This window comes from Paralichthys olivaceus, chromosome 1, assembly GCF_024713975.1.
Source record: "Paralichthys olivaceus isolate ysfri-2021 chromosome 1, ASM2471397v2, whole genome shotgun sequence".
NCBI lineage: Eukaryota > Metazoa > Chordata > Actinopteri > Pleuronectiformes > Paralichthyidae > Paralichthys > Paralichthys olivaceus.
The window spans coordinates 31,317,940-31,337,500 of record NC_091093.1 but is presented as its reverse complement, the minus strand read 5'-3'; the positions used below and the strand labels follow the sequence as shown (position 1 = coordinate 31,337,500).

Here is a 19,561-nt window from a genome sequence, read left to right as displayed (position 1 = left end):
GAAAACTAATTCCAAAAATCTCACAGCAGCTCAAGATGATACTGTTTTTACATCCTGAGCTGAGGAGGAGTTAGCATTTAGTTCAATCAATTCACAGTTATTTAGAGACAGGCTGATGATGTTCCTCCAGATGCAGGGTCTTCAGCTGGGAGCCGCCTTCACAGATGTTTGGCCCTTGAACCCAGAACATCTCAGGGATTCCTTTGTGTGGCTCCTGTCTGCCCCAGATCTTGTCTTCTCTTGGAGGCCATAGCCAAAAAGTAGTAAATACATAATGTTGCTCTGTCTATCTGGCAGGTGACACCGAAGATAAAGTGTTGAGTGTACTGATGTACTCGAGTACATACATGACCTCATCAGTCAGTGGTGTCAATTATAGGTCTGATGTTAAAAAGTGAACAGATTTATATATATTTGCCTTTTAATTCATCCATTGTTGATGTCAGAATCAGGTTTTATTGCAAGGCAGGTTTACACATAGAATTTGCTGTGGTGTATTTGTGCAAGTATAAATATAAAAATAGGAAACAAAAGTTCCTCCACTATTTGCCACAGGAAGTTAAAGTGTACAGGAGAAAGTGTGTGTTTATCAAAACTAACAGGAAACACGCCAGGATTATCTATAACATGTATTACTATAACATATATAACTAGAATGAGCATCCCATGTTGATTCATCAGCAGACATTAAAGATAATATTCTGAGGACACTGACCACGCCTTTAAGAGGAGCGGCTTTATTATACTGGTGGAAATCTGCAACCTCACCACTAGATGTCGTTAGATCCCACACACTTTTACTCAGTCTGACGTCAGAGGCTCTGGATCATTTCTCTTGTGTTATAAACGTTAAAAATAATAAAAGAAGGATTTTTCATTGAGTGTGACCGTGTGATGAACAGAGGGTCGGACAGGCCGGTTATGATTATTGCATGAATTACTTCTCCCTCATAAATTGCACCTAGTGTGTATTTCTTTGTAGATATTATTTAATGCTTTGTGTTGGTTTTGCATTGCTTTACATTTTTCTACATTATTTTTCGTCTCCTTGTAGCTTTGACGTTTTTCTTCTGGTTTTGTATCCGTTTTCCTCATTTATCACATTTTGCATCTGTTTGTAAAGGTTTCACATTGTGTTGTTGTTAAATCTCTTTATATTGTGTCTTTATGTGGTTGTGTTGTTTTGTTGTCTCCTCGACTTGTTGATTCAATGAGATTTGATTTATTGACCCGGAATCGAACCACAGAATAAATAAATAACAGGAAAAAACGAGGTTGGTATGATGGTGCATGTACATACATGTTTCTACATTTACATACATGTACATACATTTACACGCACATAGTACAACATATCATATATGTTGCATATTTATACATTTAAGTTATGAGCCTGAGGTTTTCTGTGGTTTTAATAAGGCTGTATCGTGTTCTTCTATGGTTCTACCATGTTCTACTGAGGTTCCAGCTTGTTTTAATGAGGTTATATCATGTTCTTCTGTGGTTCTACCATGTTCTACTGAGGTTCTATCTTATTTTAATGAGGTTCTATCTTGTTTTAATGAGGTTCTACCTTGTTTTATTGAGGTTCTATCTTGTTCTATTGAGGTTCTACCTTGTTTTATTGAGGATCTATCTTGTTCTTCTGAGGTTCTACCTTGTTTTAATGAAGTTCTACATTGTTTTGATGAGGTTCTATCTTGTTTTAATGAGGTTCTATCTTGTTTTATTGAGGTTATATCTTGTTCTACTGAGGTACTACCTCATTTTAATGATGTTCTATCTTGTTTTAATGAGGTTCTATCTTCTTTTATTGAGGTTCAATCTTGTTATACTGAGGTTCTATCTTGTTTATTTGAGGTTCTAGCTTGTTTTATTGAGGTTCTATCTTGTTCAACTGAGGTTCTATCTTGTTTTATCGAGGATCTATCTTGTTGTATTGAGGATCTATCTTGTTTTATTGAGGTTGTATCTTGTTCTACTGAGGTTCTACCTTGTTTTAATGAGGTTCTTTCTTGTTCTACTGAGGTTCTATCTTGTTCTACTGAGGTTCTATCTTGTTTTAATGAGGTTCTATATTGTTCTACTGAGGTTCTATCTTGTCTTATCAAGGTTCTATCTTGTTTTAATGAGGTTCTATCTTGTTGTACTGAGATTCTATCTTGTTCTACTGAGATTCTATCTTGTTTTATCAAGGTTCTATCCTCTTTTAATGAGGTTCTATCTTGTTGTACTGAGGTTCTATATTGTTCTACTGAGGTTCTATCTTGTTTTAATGAGGTTCTATATTGTTCTACTGAGGTTCTATCTTGTTTTATCGAGGTTCTATCTTGTTTTAATGAGGTTCTATCTTATTCTACTGAGGTTCTATCTTGTTTTAATAAGGTTCTATCTTGTTTTATTGAGGTTCTATCTTGTTTTAATGAGGTTCTATCTTGTTTTAATGAGGTTCTATCTTGTTCTACAGAGGTTCTATCTTGTTTTATTGAGGTTCTGTCTTGTTTAATGAGGTTCTATCTTGTTCTACAGAGGTTCTATCTTGTTTTAATGAGGTTCTATCTTGTTCTACTGAGGTTCTATCTTGTTTTAATGAGGTTCTATCTTGTTCTATAGAGGTTCTATTTTGTTTTAATGAGGTTCTATCTTGTTCTACTGAGGTTCTATCTTGTTTTAATGAGGTTCTATCTTGTTTTAGTGAGGTTCTATCTTGTTTTAATTAAGTTGTATCTTGTTCTACAGAGGTTCTATCTTGTTTTATTGAGGTTCTATCTTGTTCTATTGAGGTTCTGCCTTGTTTTTTTGAGGTTCTATCTTGTTTTAATGAGGTTCTATCTTGTTTTAATGGGGTTCTATCTTGTTTTAATGAGGTTCTATCTTGTTCTACAGAGGTTCTATCTTGTTTTAATGAGGTTCTATCTTATTTTAATGGGGTTCTATCTTGTTTTAATGAGGTTCCATCTTGTTCTACTGAGGTTCTATCTTGTTCTACAGAGGTTCTATCTTGTTTTAATGAGGATCTATCTTGTTCTACAGAGGTTCTATCTTGTTTTACTGAGGTTCTATCTTGTTCTACAGGGGTTCTATCTTGTTTTAATGAGGTTCTATCTTATTTTAATGGGGTTCTATCTTGTTTTAATGAGGTTCTATCTTGTTCTACTGAGGTTCTATCTAGTTTTATTGAGGTTCTATCTTGTTCTACAGAGGTTCTATCTTGTTTTAATGGGGTTCTATCTTGTTTTAATGAGGTTCTATCTTGTTCTACTGAGGTTCTATCTAGTTTTATTGAGGTTCTATCTTGTTCTACAGAGGTTCTATCTTGTTTTAATGATGTTCTATCTTGTTCTACAGAGGTTCTATCTTGTTTTAATGAGGTTCTATCTTGTTCTACAGAGGTTCTATCTTGTTTTAACGAGGTTCTATCTTGTTCTACAGAGGTGTTATCTTGTTGTATTGAGGATCTATCTTATTTTAATGAGGTTCGTTCTTGTTCTACAGAGGTTCTATCTTGTTTTAATGAGGTTCTATCTTGTTGTAATGAGGTTCTATCTTGTTTTAATGAGGTTCTATCTTGTTCTACAGAGGTTCTATCTTATTTTAATGAGGTTCTATCTTGTTTTAATGAGGTTCTATCTAGTTTTAATGAGGTTCTATCTAGTTTTAATGAGGTTCTATCTTGTTTTAATGAGGTTCTATCTTGTTTTAATGAGGTTCTATCTAGTTTTAATGAGGTTCTATCTTGTTTTAATGACGTTCTATCTAGTTTTATTAAGGTTCTATCTTGTTTTAATGAGGTTCTATCTAGTTTTAATGAGGTTCTATCTTGTTCTACAGAGGTTCTATCTTGTTTTAATGAGGTTCTAACTAGTTTTAATGAGGTTCTATCTAGTTTTAATGAGGTTCTATCTTGTTCTACAGAGGTTCTATCTTGTTTTAATGAGGTTCTATCTAGTTTTAATGAGGTTCTATCTAGTTTTAATGAGGTTCTATCTAGTTTTAATGAGGTTCTATCTTGTTCTACAGAGGTTCTATCTTGTTTTAATGAGGTTCTATCTAGTTTTAATGAGGTTCTATCTTGTTTTAATGAGGTTCTATCTTGTTCTACAGAGGTTCTATCTTGTTTTAATGACGTTCTATCTAGTTTTATTGAGGTTCTATCTTGTTTTAATGAGGTTCTATCTTGTTCTAATGAGGTTCTATCTAGTTCTAATGAGGTTCTATCTTGTTCTACAGAGGTTCTATCTTGTTTTACTGAGGTTCTATCTTGTTTTAATGAGGTTCTATCTAGTTTTAATGAGGTTCTATCTAGTTTTAATGAGGTTCTATCTAGTTTTAATGAGGTTCTATCTAGTTTTAATGAGGTTCTATCTTGTTCTAATGAGGTTCTATCTAGTTTTAATGAGGTTCTATCTTGTTCTACAGAGGTTCTATCTTGTTTTACTGAGGTTCTATCTTGTTTTAATGAGGTTCTATCTTGTTTTATTGAGGTTCTATCTTGTTTTAATGAGGTTCTATCTAGTTTTAATGAGGTTCTATCTTGTTTTAATGAGGCTCTATCTTGTTCTACAGAGGTTCTATCTTGTTTTAATGAGGTTCTATCTTGTTCTACAGAGGTTCTATCTTGTTTTAATGAGGTTCTATCTTGTTTTATTGAGGTTCTATCTAGTTTTAATGAGGTTCTCCACAGGGTCAGGGCCACAGGCAGAATCACCATCAGTATCTCTCCGCTGGATCCGTAGGAAGCGTAAAGAGGTTTGTTTATGCAGAACTACTTTTGTGTACATCCGACTGTCACAGCCACAAACTCGATAACGATCTCCGACATTTCGCCACTAACGCTGTGAACACGTGTTCTCTAAGGTTCTGGTTCTCGGCGTCAGACGGAACCGTGGGTTCTGTGTCTGGTTCTCGTATTTCCGTCCACACGCCTGAGAGCGGCTGCGTGTTGGTTGGGTCTATTTTCTTTAGGATGGCGGTGCTGCGCCTTTCTCTCCCTCTCCCCTGTGCTGCGCCGCCATCTTGAATTTTAATGTTAATTTCTAAATAATGTGTTTGCTGTGATATTTTCGTTCAGGCTGTGGAACCAGGACCGGTTCTGAAGTGCTGCAGCGGGCCGTGCTGTACAGAACCACAGTGTGAGTACCGTGTGTGTCTGCTTGTGTCGCTGCTGTGGACTCGGGACATTTAACGTAAGAACGCGTGAAAACGCTGTGAGGTTCCTTCACTGTTCTCCTGATTCACAACAGAACCTCCGCGGGTCCACCAGCGTAGGTTCTGGTAGAACTCGTCTGCATCGGGACACACGCCAACATTAACTTTTAATTTCCTTTAGTTAGCCTGCTAAGCTAGCGAATAGCTTCCACACCAGACACCCAGAGCTAACGCTGCTAGCTGCAGTGCTCCGGTGGACTGCAGGTCGGCAGCAGTTAGCATCTCTCCCCGGGACATGTGAGCAGCGAACGGTTCTGGTGGGAACAGTTGATTATCAGCAGTGTTCATATCGTTACAGTGATAAATGCTAACTGTGCTGAGGGTGAGGGGCTGATGTGGGGCTTTTTAGACTGTGCTAGCTAATGCTAAGCTAGCAACCTGCGGAAGTTAAGTTTGCAGCTGCAGACGGACCGTGTGAGAGAAGGTTTGTGTTGTGAACAGAAGATGGATCACAAACTGCTCTTTATTCGTTTAGTTTGGATGTTCACACGGAGGGTGGAACCCTCGGGAGCCCGCTGAGATCCACGGTCAGTGTGTAATTGTTGTGACGGTAACTGTGTGCGGTTCTGAACCAGCGTCACCATCATCGTGCTCTCGTGTCTTTGTATTGAACGTGTGAGCTCCTGGTGCCTCCCGAACCTCCTCATGTGCAGCATCATTGATCCCAGCCCGGCGGAGGAAGCTAATCTCCGGGGCCGAGCATCTCCCCGGTGTCTCCGCTGGTTGTTAGCATCGTGCTAACGCAGCGGTTGGGTGGAGGAACGGCAGTTGTTAGCAAACAATGCGAGCCGAGGTGATCACTCCGACAGCCTCGGCCTCATCTGGCGCTGTGGCCTTCGGGTCCCCACCGCCTCCCTCAGCCCGGTGTGTGTGTGGTGGAGGCTAACGTTAGCTCGCAGCTAATACTATAAGCTTTTATGCATCGATTACTGGTGAAACGAGGCTTGTGGCGACGCGTTCACGGGTTTGAAGTTACACCCCGGTGTCCCGGTGTGTCCCGGTGTCCACAGCCTGCCGTTGTCCTGCGGCCGAACACAAAGGGACGTGTTCGTGGGGTTTGATGACGTTAACACACTCACACTTTATTCGTGTGTTTGGAGAAAACACCGACGTTACTGTTGCACTTGACAGTCAGCCAGTGCTGTACCAGGGGTTACCACTGAGCGGCGCTGCAGGGCCTCAGGCACCACTGGGTGAAGTAGTTTTCTGTGCAGCAGCTGGTACTATCAGCTGGTACTGGCAGTATAATATATATATATACACACTTTACTGTGTGATTGATCGGTGCCTTCCTCCATGTCGACACTGATGTTTAACTTTATTTAGCTGCTGTGACTCTGGATCTCCTGCTGGATATTGTTTGGCAGAGTTCAGTGAAGTCAGAGACATGTACTTCCTCACACTACATCTGTGAATGAGTGAATCTGTCAGATCCAGTTAAATTATATTACTTTATATTAATGCAAAGTGTGAACACGGCAAGTTGTTCAGGTTGTTTGGTGTCGTTTGGGATTTTTCTGGTGTGAAATTGATACTTTAAACGGTTCCGGTGCTGAAATGATCCCAGAACTTCTTCAAGAAAACAAAAAACAAGTGTCGGAGATAAGATCAGAGACACCCACACTGCCAGCTGACGTGGTTGTCATGAGGTCACACAACTGTCAAACTGCCTCTCTCTGCTTTCACATGTGTGTCGCCAGGTGCTTCATTAAGTTTCTCGTGTCCCCTTTACACGGAACTGTCTTCAAAGATTCGCCCCGTGTCCCAGAGTTGGAATCTTTGTGTGAACTACAGCCACACATTCAGACATTTGGCTTTAGGCATTTTGTTGTCATGTAGACTGAGTTTGCTGTAGCTACTAGCTAAATGTGGGCAAATGTTGCGTGCTGCCAGAGCCATGTAGTGTGTGTGTTACCACCAGAGTTACATGGATGTGATGTTCATGTTGCCTGAACAGAAAATATTTCATTAAGAGCTCAGGCACTTAGCATCCGAGCTAATTCCTCCCTCAGTGAGAAGAGTTAAGTTCTCATCCTCACTTATATGAATAAATATTTTTCCCTCAGTCTGAGCTGGCAACACATCCATCTGCTGTTTCCATCCATCTTAGTTTTGTATATCGTAAGTCTGAAATAATGAAATGCATTGACTGTGCATGTAGTAACATTTGTTGCTTCTGCTTTGCACGCAGGTTTCAAACTTTAGACCACAGTCTTCCCCACTCGAGTGTTTCTTAAACTCAGAGACTAAATGCAACTGGACCAGGGGGCTTGTGGGCATGAAGTGGTTGGGCGAATCCAAGAACATGGTATTAAATGGCAGACGACACGGAAACAAGTTGACCAGCGAGCAACCTGTGAGCCAGAGCCAGACTCGCTCTCAGCATTCACAGCGGACATCCCTGCGCCACAACAAAACCCACCCCAGAAACCGAAGATGTAGCCGCAGTGAGTTTGAACGGCGTGTTGACAAATGTCTAGATTCTTTAGCATTTACATATTGTTAACCCTGTGTTTGCTGTTTACAGGGTTTAGTGCAGCCAGTCTGGAGGCAGAGAGGCGCTATGTGCCCTCCTCAGGAATGACTGCCAAGGAGCTGTGTGAGAATGATGATCTGACCACGAGCCTCATCCTGGATCCTTATCTGGGCTTTCAGACTCATAAAATGAACACCAGGTCAGCAGATTCATCACAGGGGAATTTATGGTGGAGCAGTCTCTTCACAGTCAAATGAATGAATGTGCACAGATGTTTCTCTTTAGATTTGGTTGCACTTTATTTCATATTAAGGTTTTTGACATTACTGTGTCCCCACAGATTTCGACCGATTAAGGGAAGACAAGAGGAGCTGAAAGAAATCATCGAGCGCTTCAAGAAACATGACAACTTGGAGAAAGCTTTCAGAGCTCTGACAACAGGAGACTGGTCCCGAAATCTTTTTATCCACAAGACGAAAGCCCAAGAGAAGCTCTTCAAGCAACATGTAAAACTATTATCACATATCCGCTCAGTTTTTCTATCAGCACCACAAATAACACTCCGATAACTAATGTTGTGTCTTCACAGGTGTTTGTGTATCTGCGGATGTTTGCCACAGACAGCGGCTTTGAGATTCTCCCTTGTAATCGTTATTCATCAGAGCAAAATGGAGCTAAAATTGTGGCAACGAAGGAATGGTTGGTTCATTTTGCTTCAACAAATATCTATAACTGCAACTTTTCACAGTTTATTATTCTGTTAAAAATCTCCCATGGTGGCATCTTCAGATTACCTGTGTCCAGTCAGCAGCTTGAATATAATGATTTGCATTTATAGTTATTAAAACAGCCCCCCCCCCCAACACCTCAGAGAACCTGGATTCAATTTTGGTTGAAAAATAACTGAAACAATCAATTAATCCATGAATGTTCATTAATTTTCTTCCATTGACAAATCAGTAAAGTGACTTATTGTTTCAGCTTTACAGACGTGAACTCAGTCCGTTTCTTAAAGTGTGAAAGAGTCATTCAGCCTCCTGATGTAATCTGTAATTAACCTTTTTTGTTTTACAGGAAGAGAAATGATAAGATCGAGTATCTGGTGGGATGCATCGCTGAGCTGTCGGAGAGCGAGGAGAACATGCTGCTCCGACACGGGGAGAATGACTTTAGCGTCATGTATTCAACCCGTAAGAACTGTGCACAGCTCTGGTTGGGGCCAGCTGCCTTCATCAATCACGGTATTAATCTTTGATATCTCTGAGGACCGAGCGTCGTTAGTGCTGCAGCTACACATTGAGATTCCTGAATCAGCAGAAGTGTTGCACTAATTTCTCTTTTCTCCCTTTTTCTCCTGAAGATTGTCGACCAAACTGCAAGGTAGGCTCCAGTTTAACGTGTCTGAGGAAACTATGAGCGACTGGTTCAGCTGCTGTTGAACTTGAAAGTAAACCAACAAATCGTAATTGTTTCTCGTTTGTTTAGTTTGTATCGACAGGACGAGACACGGCCTGTGTGAAGGTTTTGAGGGACATTGAACCGGGAGAGGAAATCTCTTGTTACTACGGCGATGGTTTTTTTGGTGAAAACAATGAATTTTGTGAATGCTACACATGTGAACGGTAGGTGAACGACCGATGCACTGTAGGATGTAGACTCTCCTGAAGCTGTGATGAAGGGTTATTGTTGTTGTTGAGCAGACGGGGTACCGGTGCTTTCAAATCCAAAGCTGGACTGCCAGTGGAAGTGCCGGTGATCAACAGCAAGTACGGGCTGCGGGAGACCGACAAGCGTCTGAACAGACTGAAGAAGCTGGGGGAAGGAAACCGGAGCTCGGACAGTCACTCTGTCGGCTCCCACACAGATGTAGACTCTCAGGAAATGCCAAAAACACATCAATGTAAGTCACGACCTGCTGCTGCCACAGTCATTGAAGTTCTGAAGAGATCCATGCAACAAACACAGTGGTGACGGCAGCCATGTTATTTATTTACATGTATTGTAGCTGAGCAATAGATTATGTACTGCACATTAATGAATGTCTTGAATGTGATTCTTTATTATTATTATTCAGAAAATACTTTTTTGTACAGCAAACCCAGCCCACACATGTACAGGTAAGTTTCACATATGGTTGTCAGTGCATAATATTAAATATATGACTCTTCTACAGCTGCCAGAAAAAGAACATCCTCATCTGGCCTGAAGTACAAAAACAGGACTCAGACCAGACAGACTTTGTCGAGAGCCCTTACTACCTCATGTTCAAAACAAGGTCGTGTGAACAATAACAGGGTACCAAAGAGACTAAAATCCCAATCCAAACCTTCACTAAGTAAAGTCCAGTTGCGGTGTCGGAGGAGGGGTGCAGAGCCCAAGGTGTTGGCCAAAGGAGAGACTTGCCAGCTGGGTCTCAGGGACTCAAAGGTGTCGCTGTGTAAAGGTGTCACCGTCAAAAAGGAGAAGGACGGACAGGAGCTGGGGCAGCAGACACTAGGCCCGCGGGGCTGCCTCACCCGTCATGCTGCCAAGGAAAATGGCAACTTACAAGTTGTGCAAAGCAGCGAGGGCAGCCAGTGTTCGACATACAGAACTCGCAGGTCCACAAGGACCCTTGTGAAAGCCCAGGAAACAGCAGCTGGCGTTAAGCTGGAGCCCAGTGCCATGGACGGCTTGAGCCCAGTCCCTGGTGGAGTGGTCATTAAAACAGAGCCAGCTGACATGGAGGAGTATCTCCGCCATGGAGCGGGACTGGAGCAGCCGGCATTAGATTCCAGCTACGCCAGAAGAGGCTCCTGCACCAGGCGGAAACGGGTGACGCGGCTCAGGACCGAGCGGACGATTAAATGCGAGGACCCGTATGGCGAGCCGTACATGCCCGTGGCTGCTGGCCACAACGCTAATTACTCAGACTGTGGCAACGTGCTGCTGAGCATCGCCGAGCGACACAGGGACTACAACGGGGTTTCCAATGGCAGCAAATCCCTGCGCAGGGACAAGGGTAAGAGTGGCTGTCGGTCGCAGGACAAGGGGAAGAAGAAACGTCAGATCACTCGTTATGATGCACAGCTGATTCTGGAGAACAACACGGGCATCCCCAAACTGACACTCCGCCGGCGGAGGGACAGCAGCAGTAGCAAAACTAACGATCCCAACGATACCATCGGCTCCTCCAACCTTTCGGCCTCTACGGTCAACTCCGCCTCTTCCAGCAAAATCAGCATTAAGTTCAGCAAAGACCACGACAAGGACAAGGGCAGCTCGTACATCGCCAAACTGAATAACGGCTTTGCCCCTGTGGTCCACAGTAACTCCACCAAGCTGAAGATCCAGCTGAAGAGAGAGGACGATGCGCGGAGAATATCCCAGACACGGGCCGAACAGATGTCCTTTAACGGGGACATGGGTCAGAGTCTGGAGGCCAGGAACGGTGGACATCGGACCCAAAAAGTCCTGGCCGAACCTTCGTCTGAAGAGGAGGACGACGACGACGACGAGGAAGAGGAGGATGACGACGACTACTTCGACAACGAGTTCGAAGACGATTTCATTCCACTTCCTCCAGCGAAGCGGCTGCGACTCATTGTGGGTAAAGACTCCATAGACATCGATATCTCCTCCAGGAGGAGAGAGGATCAGTCTCTGAGGCTCAATGCATAAGCTGTGGAGCTCATCGCTTCCACCTTTCCCTGTAAATAAAGACAACTCGCTAATCAACTGTTGTGTTGATGTAAAAGAAGTACAGTAATTTAAAAACAAATTGCTGACAGAATGAGAATCTGAATGAACGTTACTGGAGGGCGATGTCGACCTAAAACAAATCTCTGTTCTTCACTTCACTTGTTTTCATCAGTACGTGTCGTTTCAGCTCTGATCAAGACAAATTAAATCGATCAAGCTGAAGTGCAAAAATTTATCTTTGTTGTTTCTGAACAATTCGGCCTGTTTGAAAAGTGAAAAACAAGGATTTGTTTTAAGTCGAACTTTTCCTTCAAGTGAATGCACTTGATATATTCATAATGGACATGGATATTGTAGAAACTGTACAGTATGGTGACTATCCCCTCTGTCTCATAGGCAGGTTTTTATTGAAGTTTAGATTTTTGTCTCATAGTTTGTAACTTGTGTGGCGAACCACGCTGAACGTGCGGTGTGGTGCGCTCGGTCCAGAGGCATTATAAGACCAGGCGGTTCACTTGGTGCCATGTTTCCATTATCCTTAAAGAACCACTTGAGTTTCAGTGAATCTTCAGTTATCAGCATTATTTATTGTTTAAGTTAATCGTGTAGAAGTCATTTCATCATTTAAACCAGTGAAACAGAGTTGATCTTTTTATTTCGATGGCTCTGATGTTGATTCACCAGGAAACACCCGTCTCCACAGTGAGCAGAGGAGCTCCGTCTGTGTCTACAGCGTCATCAGACGAAAGAATTAACGGAGTCGCACAATTATTTTCCTCCATCGACGCCCAGCAGCTCATCCAGAGGCTGCTGATGAATCCACTACGCTGCAGAATTCAAATAAAACGAAGCACACGAGGTTTATAATCACAGATGTAGGGAAATGAAAAGGACCTGAGTTTTTGTGGTATAATGGTGACATGGCACACATGGTAGTTCAACACCGTTTTACAAGTGAGAACATGGTAATCCACATGTAAAGGCTACCTAAGCTTTTTTAAGTCTCTAAAAGTAATGTACAGAAAGACTGGCTCACGTCCCTCAGATAAATCATGACAGTTCCTCAAGTCACGTCTTATTGTTTTTCTACCTAAATCTAGATGCAGAGATCCTAGATCTACCCAGAGCTGCGACTTCTGCACACGACTCCGAATTAATTGTCTTTTTCAATTCAAGGAAATATGTAAAATTTCTCTGGTTTCACTTTCTCAAACATGACTTTGTTTTTTTTTCCTGTTGGATTGAAATCTTCCGTGGTCATAAGCTCAATGATTTAGTTTTTCGGTCCAAGGGAAACGTTTGAAGACGCCACCTCCGTCACACGAATGAATCTGATTTGTAGTTGCAGCTCTGAAGTTAACAGGCGTCCATGTTCATCAGAGTCTCGAGGAGGAACATCCTGTTGAAAAGGTTTCTTTTAGGATTAGAATCATATTTTCTTATTTTCTCTGTGGTGCTACTTTTTATTTCCATGCAATGTTTGAGTTTCTCTCCTGTTTACCTGTTGGGAGGACGAGGCAGCATTAACTTTAAAAGGCCAGAGCTCCGTAGAGAAACACCTGTTTCCTCTCTGATCTTCAGCCTGTTTGTTTTTGTGCATTTTCCTTGTTTCCAAAATGTCAAACTGTCGATCCACAGCATTCGGTGCCTTAAAGAGCTTTTTGACACATTTAGACCAAATTTGTGACGCAACCAATCAATGGGAATGAAAACGTTGAAGCCACCTCCCTGAAATACTGACACGACTCAGCAGCTTCAGTCCTTCTGTATATTATTTTATGTTTGTTGTGTGGAAGTCGACACATCAAGGGATCAACAGTGGTTTCGAATGTTAACCCACTTTTCTTGTGTTAACACGTACTGTTCATATCACCAGCAGCTAATCACCGTTCTGACCCTGGCTCAGTCTGCCCCCCCCTTCGTCGGACGTCTCCATCCTACACTGTAAACTGTTCCAGGTATAACGTCTGTGTGGTCTTTGTCCAATAGACAGCTGTCGAGATTTCAAATTGATTAAAAAAGGCAAAAAAAGAAAAAAAGGCAAAACAAATGTGAATAGTTTGCGGACATTTTAGCGTGTTGCGTGGGTAGTGGGAAAACGTGTAAAAAGAATTAAAAGTGGGCAGTGCATATATTGTCCAATATGTAAATCATGTGAACACATCTTGTACTTATTTAACAGTTTTGAATACTTGAAAACTATATAAAGTTTCTTTGTGACTCTTGTGTTCTGAGCCTGTTTTGACATTTGCTGGATGTTCACGTGAATCCAAACTCTAATCTATACAACATGCTAATCTATTTGACCATATGTACAACATGCTAATTTATTTTGACCATATATACAACATGCTAATTTATTTTGACCATATATACAACATGCTAATCATCTGAGTTAATGTTTAAGCAACTAAACAGAATCAAATTTATGCAAAGTGAAGTGAAATAAATCTTTTTCCTTCAGACTAAACTTAACAAATTAAACTTTCTGGGATTTATGATGTTTTTTCTCAACATCTCAGATTCGTCTCAGCTCCAACGACAGTTTATTCTGTTGAGGCTCAGTTTCTGTCTTTGTGTCAAAGCTCTCAGAAATAACGTCCAAATGAACGAAATATTACTCATTTGGTCTTTTCATCCTGCTCAGAAACTCATCTGGATTTATATTTTTCTATTCTTCAGTCATTTCTATGAAACAACCAAAACCAATTTACACTATATATGTTTATTATTTTACTTCATCAGAAGCTTCATCTTTAGAAAGCTTATTCTTATTTTTGGGCTTTTACTCTGTGTTGATGCACATAATGTTTTATATATATATATATATATACACATATATATATATGTGTGTGTGTGTGTGTATTTTTATCTATCATCTATATGTCAGATTGTTTTCACACCCCACTAATGGGACACGGGTGCTTTGTCTTTCTCAAGCTGCTCCGAGCTCTGGGAGTTGGACGGTTCAGTCTCTGTTTCTAGGACTGAGCTCTTCTGGACAGATGCTCCAGATGTTGTACCTCATCAGTTGGGGGGTCACAGCCTCTAAAGCTTCCTCCACCTCAGGGATCACATTGTATTTCACCTTCCACATCTGTTCTTTCAGTTCCTGGTATCTCCATCTTCTCGTCCTCTTTTTTCCTGATGTTACTGTCTGCTGGGATTTACACATCTGTCCCTGCTGCTGTCTTCTGTCTTTGTCCACCACCACTGTGTCCGGTCGGTTAGCAGCTGTTTGTCCTCTTTGATAAGTGACACCTGTGATAAACCCGGCCACAGACATTTACCAGAGTAATAATCTTCTCAAACTGAGCAATCTTATATTAAATCAGGTGAACTCTTTCATTTGAGAGTTGATTACTAGAGATGACATAATTGGTCAATTAATCAATTTGACAATGAATTGATCATTTCAGTTGTTACTAATTTCTGGTTTCAGCTTCTGTGAATATTTCAGAGAGTGGGAGACCGACGAGACATTTTATATTAGTTTTGATTTATAGAGAAAAGAATCAAGAAAACAACCATTTCATTGATTGATGAAAATAATTCACCTTCACTGGAGAAATAAAGCATAAATAAAATGAATAAAAATACAAATACAATTAGTTTTGAAGAGGTTCATGAATGAATCCATGTTTCTGAAGGAAAATTAGGTTCAATTCAATCAAGAAAAAACGTTTTGTAATAAAATGAAATCATGGAGGAATAATCAGATCATTTGTCTCAACCATAGACTGTAGATCAAGAGTAGATCAAGAGTATATAGAGTAGATAAAGATTATATACAGATTATATAAAGAGTAGATCAAGATTATATAAAGATATCAAGATTATATAAAGTATATAAAGATTATATAAAGAGTATATAGAGTATATAGAGTATATAAAGAGTATATAAAGATTATATAAAGAGTAGATCAAGAGTATATAAAGAGTATATAAAGTATATAAAGAGTATATAGAGTATATAAAGTATATAGAGTATATAGGGGTATATAAAGAGTATATAAAGAGTATAAGGATTATATAAAGAGTATATAAAGTATATATAGAGTATATAAAGTATATAAAGAGTATATAAAGTATATAAACAGTCTCAACACCTTCCTCACGTGAACTCATCTTTTAAAACAAACATTTTATTTTGAAGATCACTAATGCCAACGTAGCTGTCACCTGACGTTGTCGTCCAATCAGGAGCGAGCGGCCGAGAGTTTGGACCAATCAGCTTCGAGGAGGCGCTATTTGAAAGCAGCTGGGTTGTTTACCTGCTCGGTGTCTCGTGTCTGTGGTCGGTTGTTGTCGGTTGTCGTCGGTGAATGTGAGTGAAGCAGAGTGAGTCCCCGGGTCTGTGGTTCAACGTCAGTAAACATGTCGTCAGTGGAGCTCCGCGCTGCGGTGAGTTTCTCTCCTGTTCGTCTCTTCACCGGATGTTTCCCGTTAGAACCGACTCATCCGGTTTAATGGTTTGATTTCTCCCGGTTCGTGTGTCGGTGTCCGTGAGCAGCTGTCCGCCGCAGACAACCCGCTGAAGATGGGTAAACCCGCGGCGGCGGGGCCCCGGAGGAGAGGGGCCCTCGGAGAGATCACCAACTTCCCCGGAGAAAACGTCGCCACGAAGGTAAGAAGCCGGAGGAAGAGTCCGGAGAGTTCGACCGGACGACTCCGAACATTTCCACCGGTTAGAAAGATTCAAACCATTAATCCTGCGGAGCCTCAGCTCTGAAGCTAACTGGCTAACTGGGCTAACACGAGAAGCCTGCTAGCATCGCCCTGCTAGCCACAAACGGCTAACTCCCTGATGCTGCTTTAAAAACAGATTTGACTGATAAACTAATAAACCACAAAACAAACACAACGAGCTCCACGTTCAGACACGAAACATGTGATTCACACGCGTGTTCGTCAGCGAACTGACTCAGGAACTTTAGCTTCTCTGCGAATGTTTGCTAACAGGAGCTAACGGTCCTGCACAGGGCCCCTGTGGCCACTAGAGGGCCCCCCAGAGTAAGACGACGAGACGCTTGACGTAATAAACGCGATCATACAGACGCGTCGTTACGTCAGCGCTGCGGTTCAATAAAGTTTTTAATCAGCTGTGAAGTGAACCGGTTCTTCATGAGTCCATCAGGACACGTGACCTCAGTGTCCCTGGTACAGAAGACAAAACATGAGACACACACACACACACACACACACACTCTCACTTTGTCTGTCTCGTGTCCTCAGAGGGTCGGAGCAGCCAGAGCATCATCCAAACCCTCTTGTGGCCTGAAAGCCAAACCCGCGGTCCGGACGGTTCCTCCAGCGGTTCAGGTCCCAGCAGCTGCACATCCTGTCCCCTCAGTTCCAGAGGAGCCGGCCGACGTGTCCATGAAGGAGGAGCAGGAACTCTGCCGAGCTTTCTCCGAGCAGCTGCTCAGCGTGCAGGACGTGGACGAGCAGGACGCGGACCAGCCGCAGCTCTGCTCAGAGTACGTCAAAGATATCTATAAATATCTGCACGTCCTGGAGGTGAGTCCTGCTCGGCTCAGACGCACTCGCCGCTCTTCATCTGTTTGTGCGGTGCATTCAAACGCGCTCTGGCTCCGCAGGTGGAGCAGGCTGTCCGAGCGAACTACATGCAGGGTTATGAAATCACTGAACGCATGCGAGCTCTTCTCATCGACTGGCTGGTCCAGGTTCACTCCAGGTTCCAGCTGCTGCAGGAGACTCTGTATCTCACTGTCGCCATCCTGGATCGTTTCCTGCAGGTACCGAGCGTCTGTGCCGTCTTGCTCCTGCGTCTTCTGGTCCCGGTATTTAACGTTTTCTCGCCGCGCTGCAGGTCCAGCCGGTCTCTCGTAGGAAGCTGCAGCTTGTTGGCGTGACCTCCATGCTGGTGGCCTGTAAATACGAGGAGATGTACGCTCCGGAGGTCGGCGACTTTGCGTACATCACAGATAACGCTTTTACAAAGTCTCAGATTCTGGAGATGGAGCAGCTGGTTCTGAGGCGCCTCAACTTTGAGCTGGGACGTCCTCTCCCGCTGCACTTCCTCAGACGGGCGTCAAAGGTGGCGAAGGTGAGAAACTCTGTCACACGGATAGAGCGACGACATGAAGTTTTGCTGATTAACAGTTTAAAGTCTCTGGTTTGTCTCAGGCCGATGTGGAGGGACACACTCTGGCCAAGTATCTGATGGAGCTCACCCTCCTTGACTACGACATGGTCCACTATCGTCCCTCTGAGGTCGCTGCTGCGTCCCTGTGTCTGTCTCAGCTGCTGCTCGAGGGGCTGTCGTGGGTCAGTCTTTAACCCACACTTTAATAATCCGTCTCTTTGCTGTTGGAACCAAACGGTTTAACTCGTCCTCTCTCTTCATGTCAGTCTCCATCACAGCAGCACTACTCCACTTACGACGAGGCCCACCTCAAGCCTGTCATGCAGCACATCGCCAAAAACGTAGTGACTGTAAACGAAGGCAAAACTAAATTCCAGGTGAGTGGACCGAGACGCAGTTTGGATTCTGAGTAAAAGAGACGATGTCCAACGTGAACGTCTTGTTTCTCCGCAGGCCGTGAAGACCAAGTACTCGAGCAGCAAACTGATGAAGATCAGCCTCATCCCTCAGCTGAAGTCATCGACCATCAAGAACATGGCGGCTTCTCTGCTCAGCCCCTGACGACAGCGTGCACTTTATTTTAGTTTGATTGTTCTAGATTTTAATAAAATGTTTTTACTATTTTTCATCAACATCGTTTGTTCAGAGTTTTTGCTGCAAAGTTGGTTTTGTTGCAGAATTAGTTTCTTCCTTCCATCAGTGTGTGAAGTGGATTCTGTCGAGGTTCTGAGATTGACACTGATCTGCTTCAGTGTGGGAGCCGAGGATCTGATGTGACTCAGCTTCATCTGCTTGGTACGGTTGTTTTTCTCCGCTGGATCTTTTGTGGCCTCAGCTTTCAATCAGCAGCAGCGTCTTTGGAGGACGACTGTCTGTATTTACCCAGAATGACTTTGGACTCAACAGAAATCTGGAGCGTTGCACCGGCTGCTAATGTTTCTACCTCCAGTGAAAACTGACATTTACAGACGGGACTTCTCTCACACCTGAAGCCTGACCTGTGTGAAGAACATGTGAACTAATCTGTTTTCAATCTGTGCAATATCATTCTCTTGTTTGAATAAATCTGTTTAATTTAAGTTCAACTGAAGAGTTTGAGTTTTTATCTAATCCAGATTTTGTTTTAACCTGGTGAGTGATCCACTTTTAAACATGTGCGTCAGAGCAACGTTAGCAATTTGATCTATTTCAGGATTTAATCTTAAACTGAAGTAATTACACAAATACCTGAAGTAAACATTCATTAAAATGTATAAACTAGGAACTTTATTGAAATGTTGACGTCTGCATCAGTTTAATGTTGTAGTTGGTCATTGAGGTACTTTTAATAACTATATATAAAAATAGCTGTAACAGTTTTACAGCTAAATGTACACAGCTGCACAGATGTTATTGATTTTTTTAACTCTATAAAGTAATTCCACCGATCAGATAAATATAAATGTTTCCCTCCAAAATGTACTTGAGGAGAAATGACCATAAAATATAAATACTCTTAACTTGAGTACCTGAAAACTCTTCACAGTACTTGAGTATATGTACTTCATGAAGGTACTTGTTGTAAAGGATTCCGCTGTTTGTAGAAAAATGAATTAGGCCACAGTGAAGTGATGTAAACCTGTGAGGTCAACACACACACACACACTCTCTCACACACACACTCTCTCACACACACACTCTCTTTCTCTCTCTCTCTCTCACACATACACACTGTCAATAACCCCGAGCATCCCTCGGCCGTCCTGGGATCTCACTGAGACTCTTCGGCCTCTCGCTTGGTTTGACCTCTGAACTTTGCATCATCACATGGAGACAATCAGACATTTAGCAGAGACGAGGCGTCTGCGTTCAACACGTCCGTGACTCTCAAGGCCGCAGAATAAAACCATTTAACTGGTCTGAGTGTGTGTGGAGGAGTATTGTGCTCAGACTGACCTCACTGCCTACACACTCACACACTCACACACACACACACTCACACACACACACAAACACACAGCTCACTGAGACACGACAACAGAAATATCTCCACACTCTCGTGTGCTGTTTATTTCAGGCTTCAACACTTTCACATGAAGAACATGAAG

The 19,561-nt window shown here is 42.3% G+C and overlaps 2 protein-coding genes and 1 long non-coding RNA gene across 7 annotated transcripts; 2 read left to right on the top strand and 1 right to left on the bottom strand.

Moving 5' to 3' along the window:
• Positions 1-4,743: 4,743 nt before the first annotated feature.
• Positions 4,744-13,585, top strand: kmt5b (lysine methyltransferase 5B). Of its 5 annotated transcripts, none has more exons than XM_069528014.1 (10): positions 4,744-5,132; positions 7,400-7,655; positions 7,736-7,883; positions 8,025-8,190; positions 8,274-8,383; positions 8,759-8,925; positions 9,045-9,064; positions 9,170-9,306; positions 9,385-9,584; positions 9,858-13,585. In XM_069528014.1, exons 2-10 carry the CDS (start codon positions 7,487-7,489, stop codon positions 11,342-11,344), a joined length of 2,604 nt encoding a protein of 867 aa, XP_069384115.1. In that variant the 5' UTR covers positions 4,744-5,132; positions 7,400-7,486; the 3' UTR covers positions 11,345-13,585. The 5 variants fall into 5 exon arrangements, with proteins under 5 accessions (XP_069384115.1, XP_019967033.2, XP_019967034.2 ...); XM_020111474.2 differs by having other exon boundaries at positions 5,127-5,186; XM_020111475.2 differs by lacking the exon at positions 4,744-5,132 and adding an exon at positions 5,335-5,465.
• Positions 12,800-15,778, bottom strand: LOC138410799 (uncharacterized). Its single transcript, XR_011243399.1, has 2 exons — positions 15,640-15,778; positions 12,800-14,626 (listed from the first exon to the last, which is right to left on the bottom strand). It is a non-coding gene; the product is annotated as an uncharacterized lncRNA (long non-coding RNA).
• Positions 15,530-18,559, top strand: ccnb2 (cyclin B2). The gene is made up of 8 exons (XM_020113344.2): positions 15,530-15,769; positions 15,879-15,992; positions 16,601-16,885; positions 16,966-17,124; positions 17,199-17,435; positions 17,516-17,656; positions 17,741-17,851; positions 17,928-18,559. The coding sequence occupies exons 1-8, from the start codon at positions 15,743-15,745 to the stop codon at positions 18,033-18,035; spliced, it is 1,182 nt and encodes a 393-aa protein (XP_019968903.2). The 5' UTR covers positions 15,530-15,742; the 3' UTR covers positions 18,036-18,559.
• Positions 18,560-19,561: the final 1,002 nt, after the last annotated feature.

What these genes read in the sequence shown, in the direction of transcription:
- kmt5b (XM_069528014.1), top strand. Translation starts at nt 7,487, where the DNA reads ATGAAGTGGTTGGGCGAATCCAAGAACATGGTATTAAATGGCAGACGA. An exon ending in ATTGTCGACCAAACTGCAAG is followed by an intron (nt 9,065 to 9,169) that starts GTAGGCTCCAGT and finishes TCGTTTGTTTAG; the next exon opens with TTTGTATCGACAGGACGAGA. An exon ending in GAATGCTACACATGTGAACG is followed by an intron (nt 9,307 to 9,384) that starts GTAGGTGAACGA and finishes GTTGTTGAGCAG; the next exon opens with ACGGGGTACCGGTGCTTTCA.
- ccnb2 (XM_020113344.2), top strand. Translation starts at nt 15,743, where the DNA reads ATGTCGTCAGTGGAGCTCCGCGCTGCG. An exon ending in CAGTGGAGCTCCGCGCTGCG is followed by an intron (nt 15,770 to 15,878) that starts GTGAGTTTCTCT and finishes GTCCGTGAGCAG; the next exon opens with CTGTCCGCCGCAGACAACCC. An exon ending in GGGCGTCAAAGGTGGCGAAG is followed by an intron (nt 17,436 to 17,515) that starts GTGAGAAACTCT and finishes GGTTTGTCTCAG; the next exon opens with GCCGATGTGGAGGGACACAC.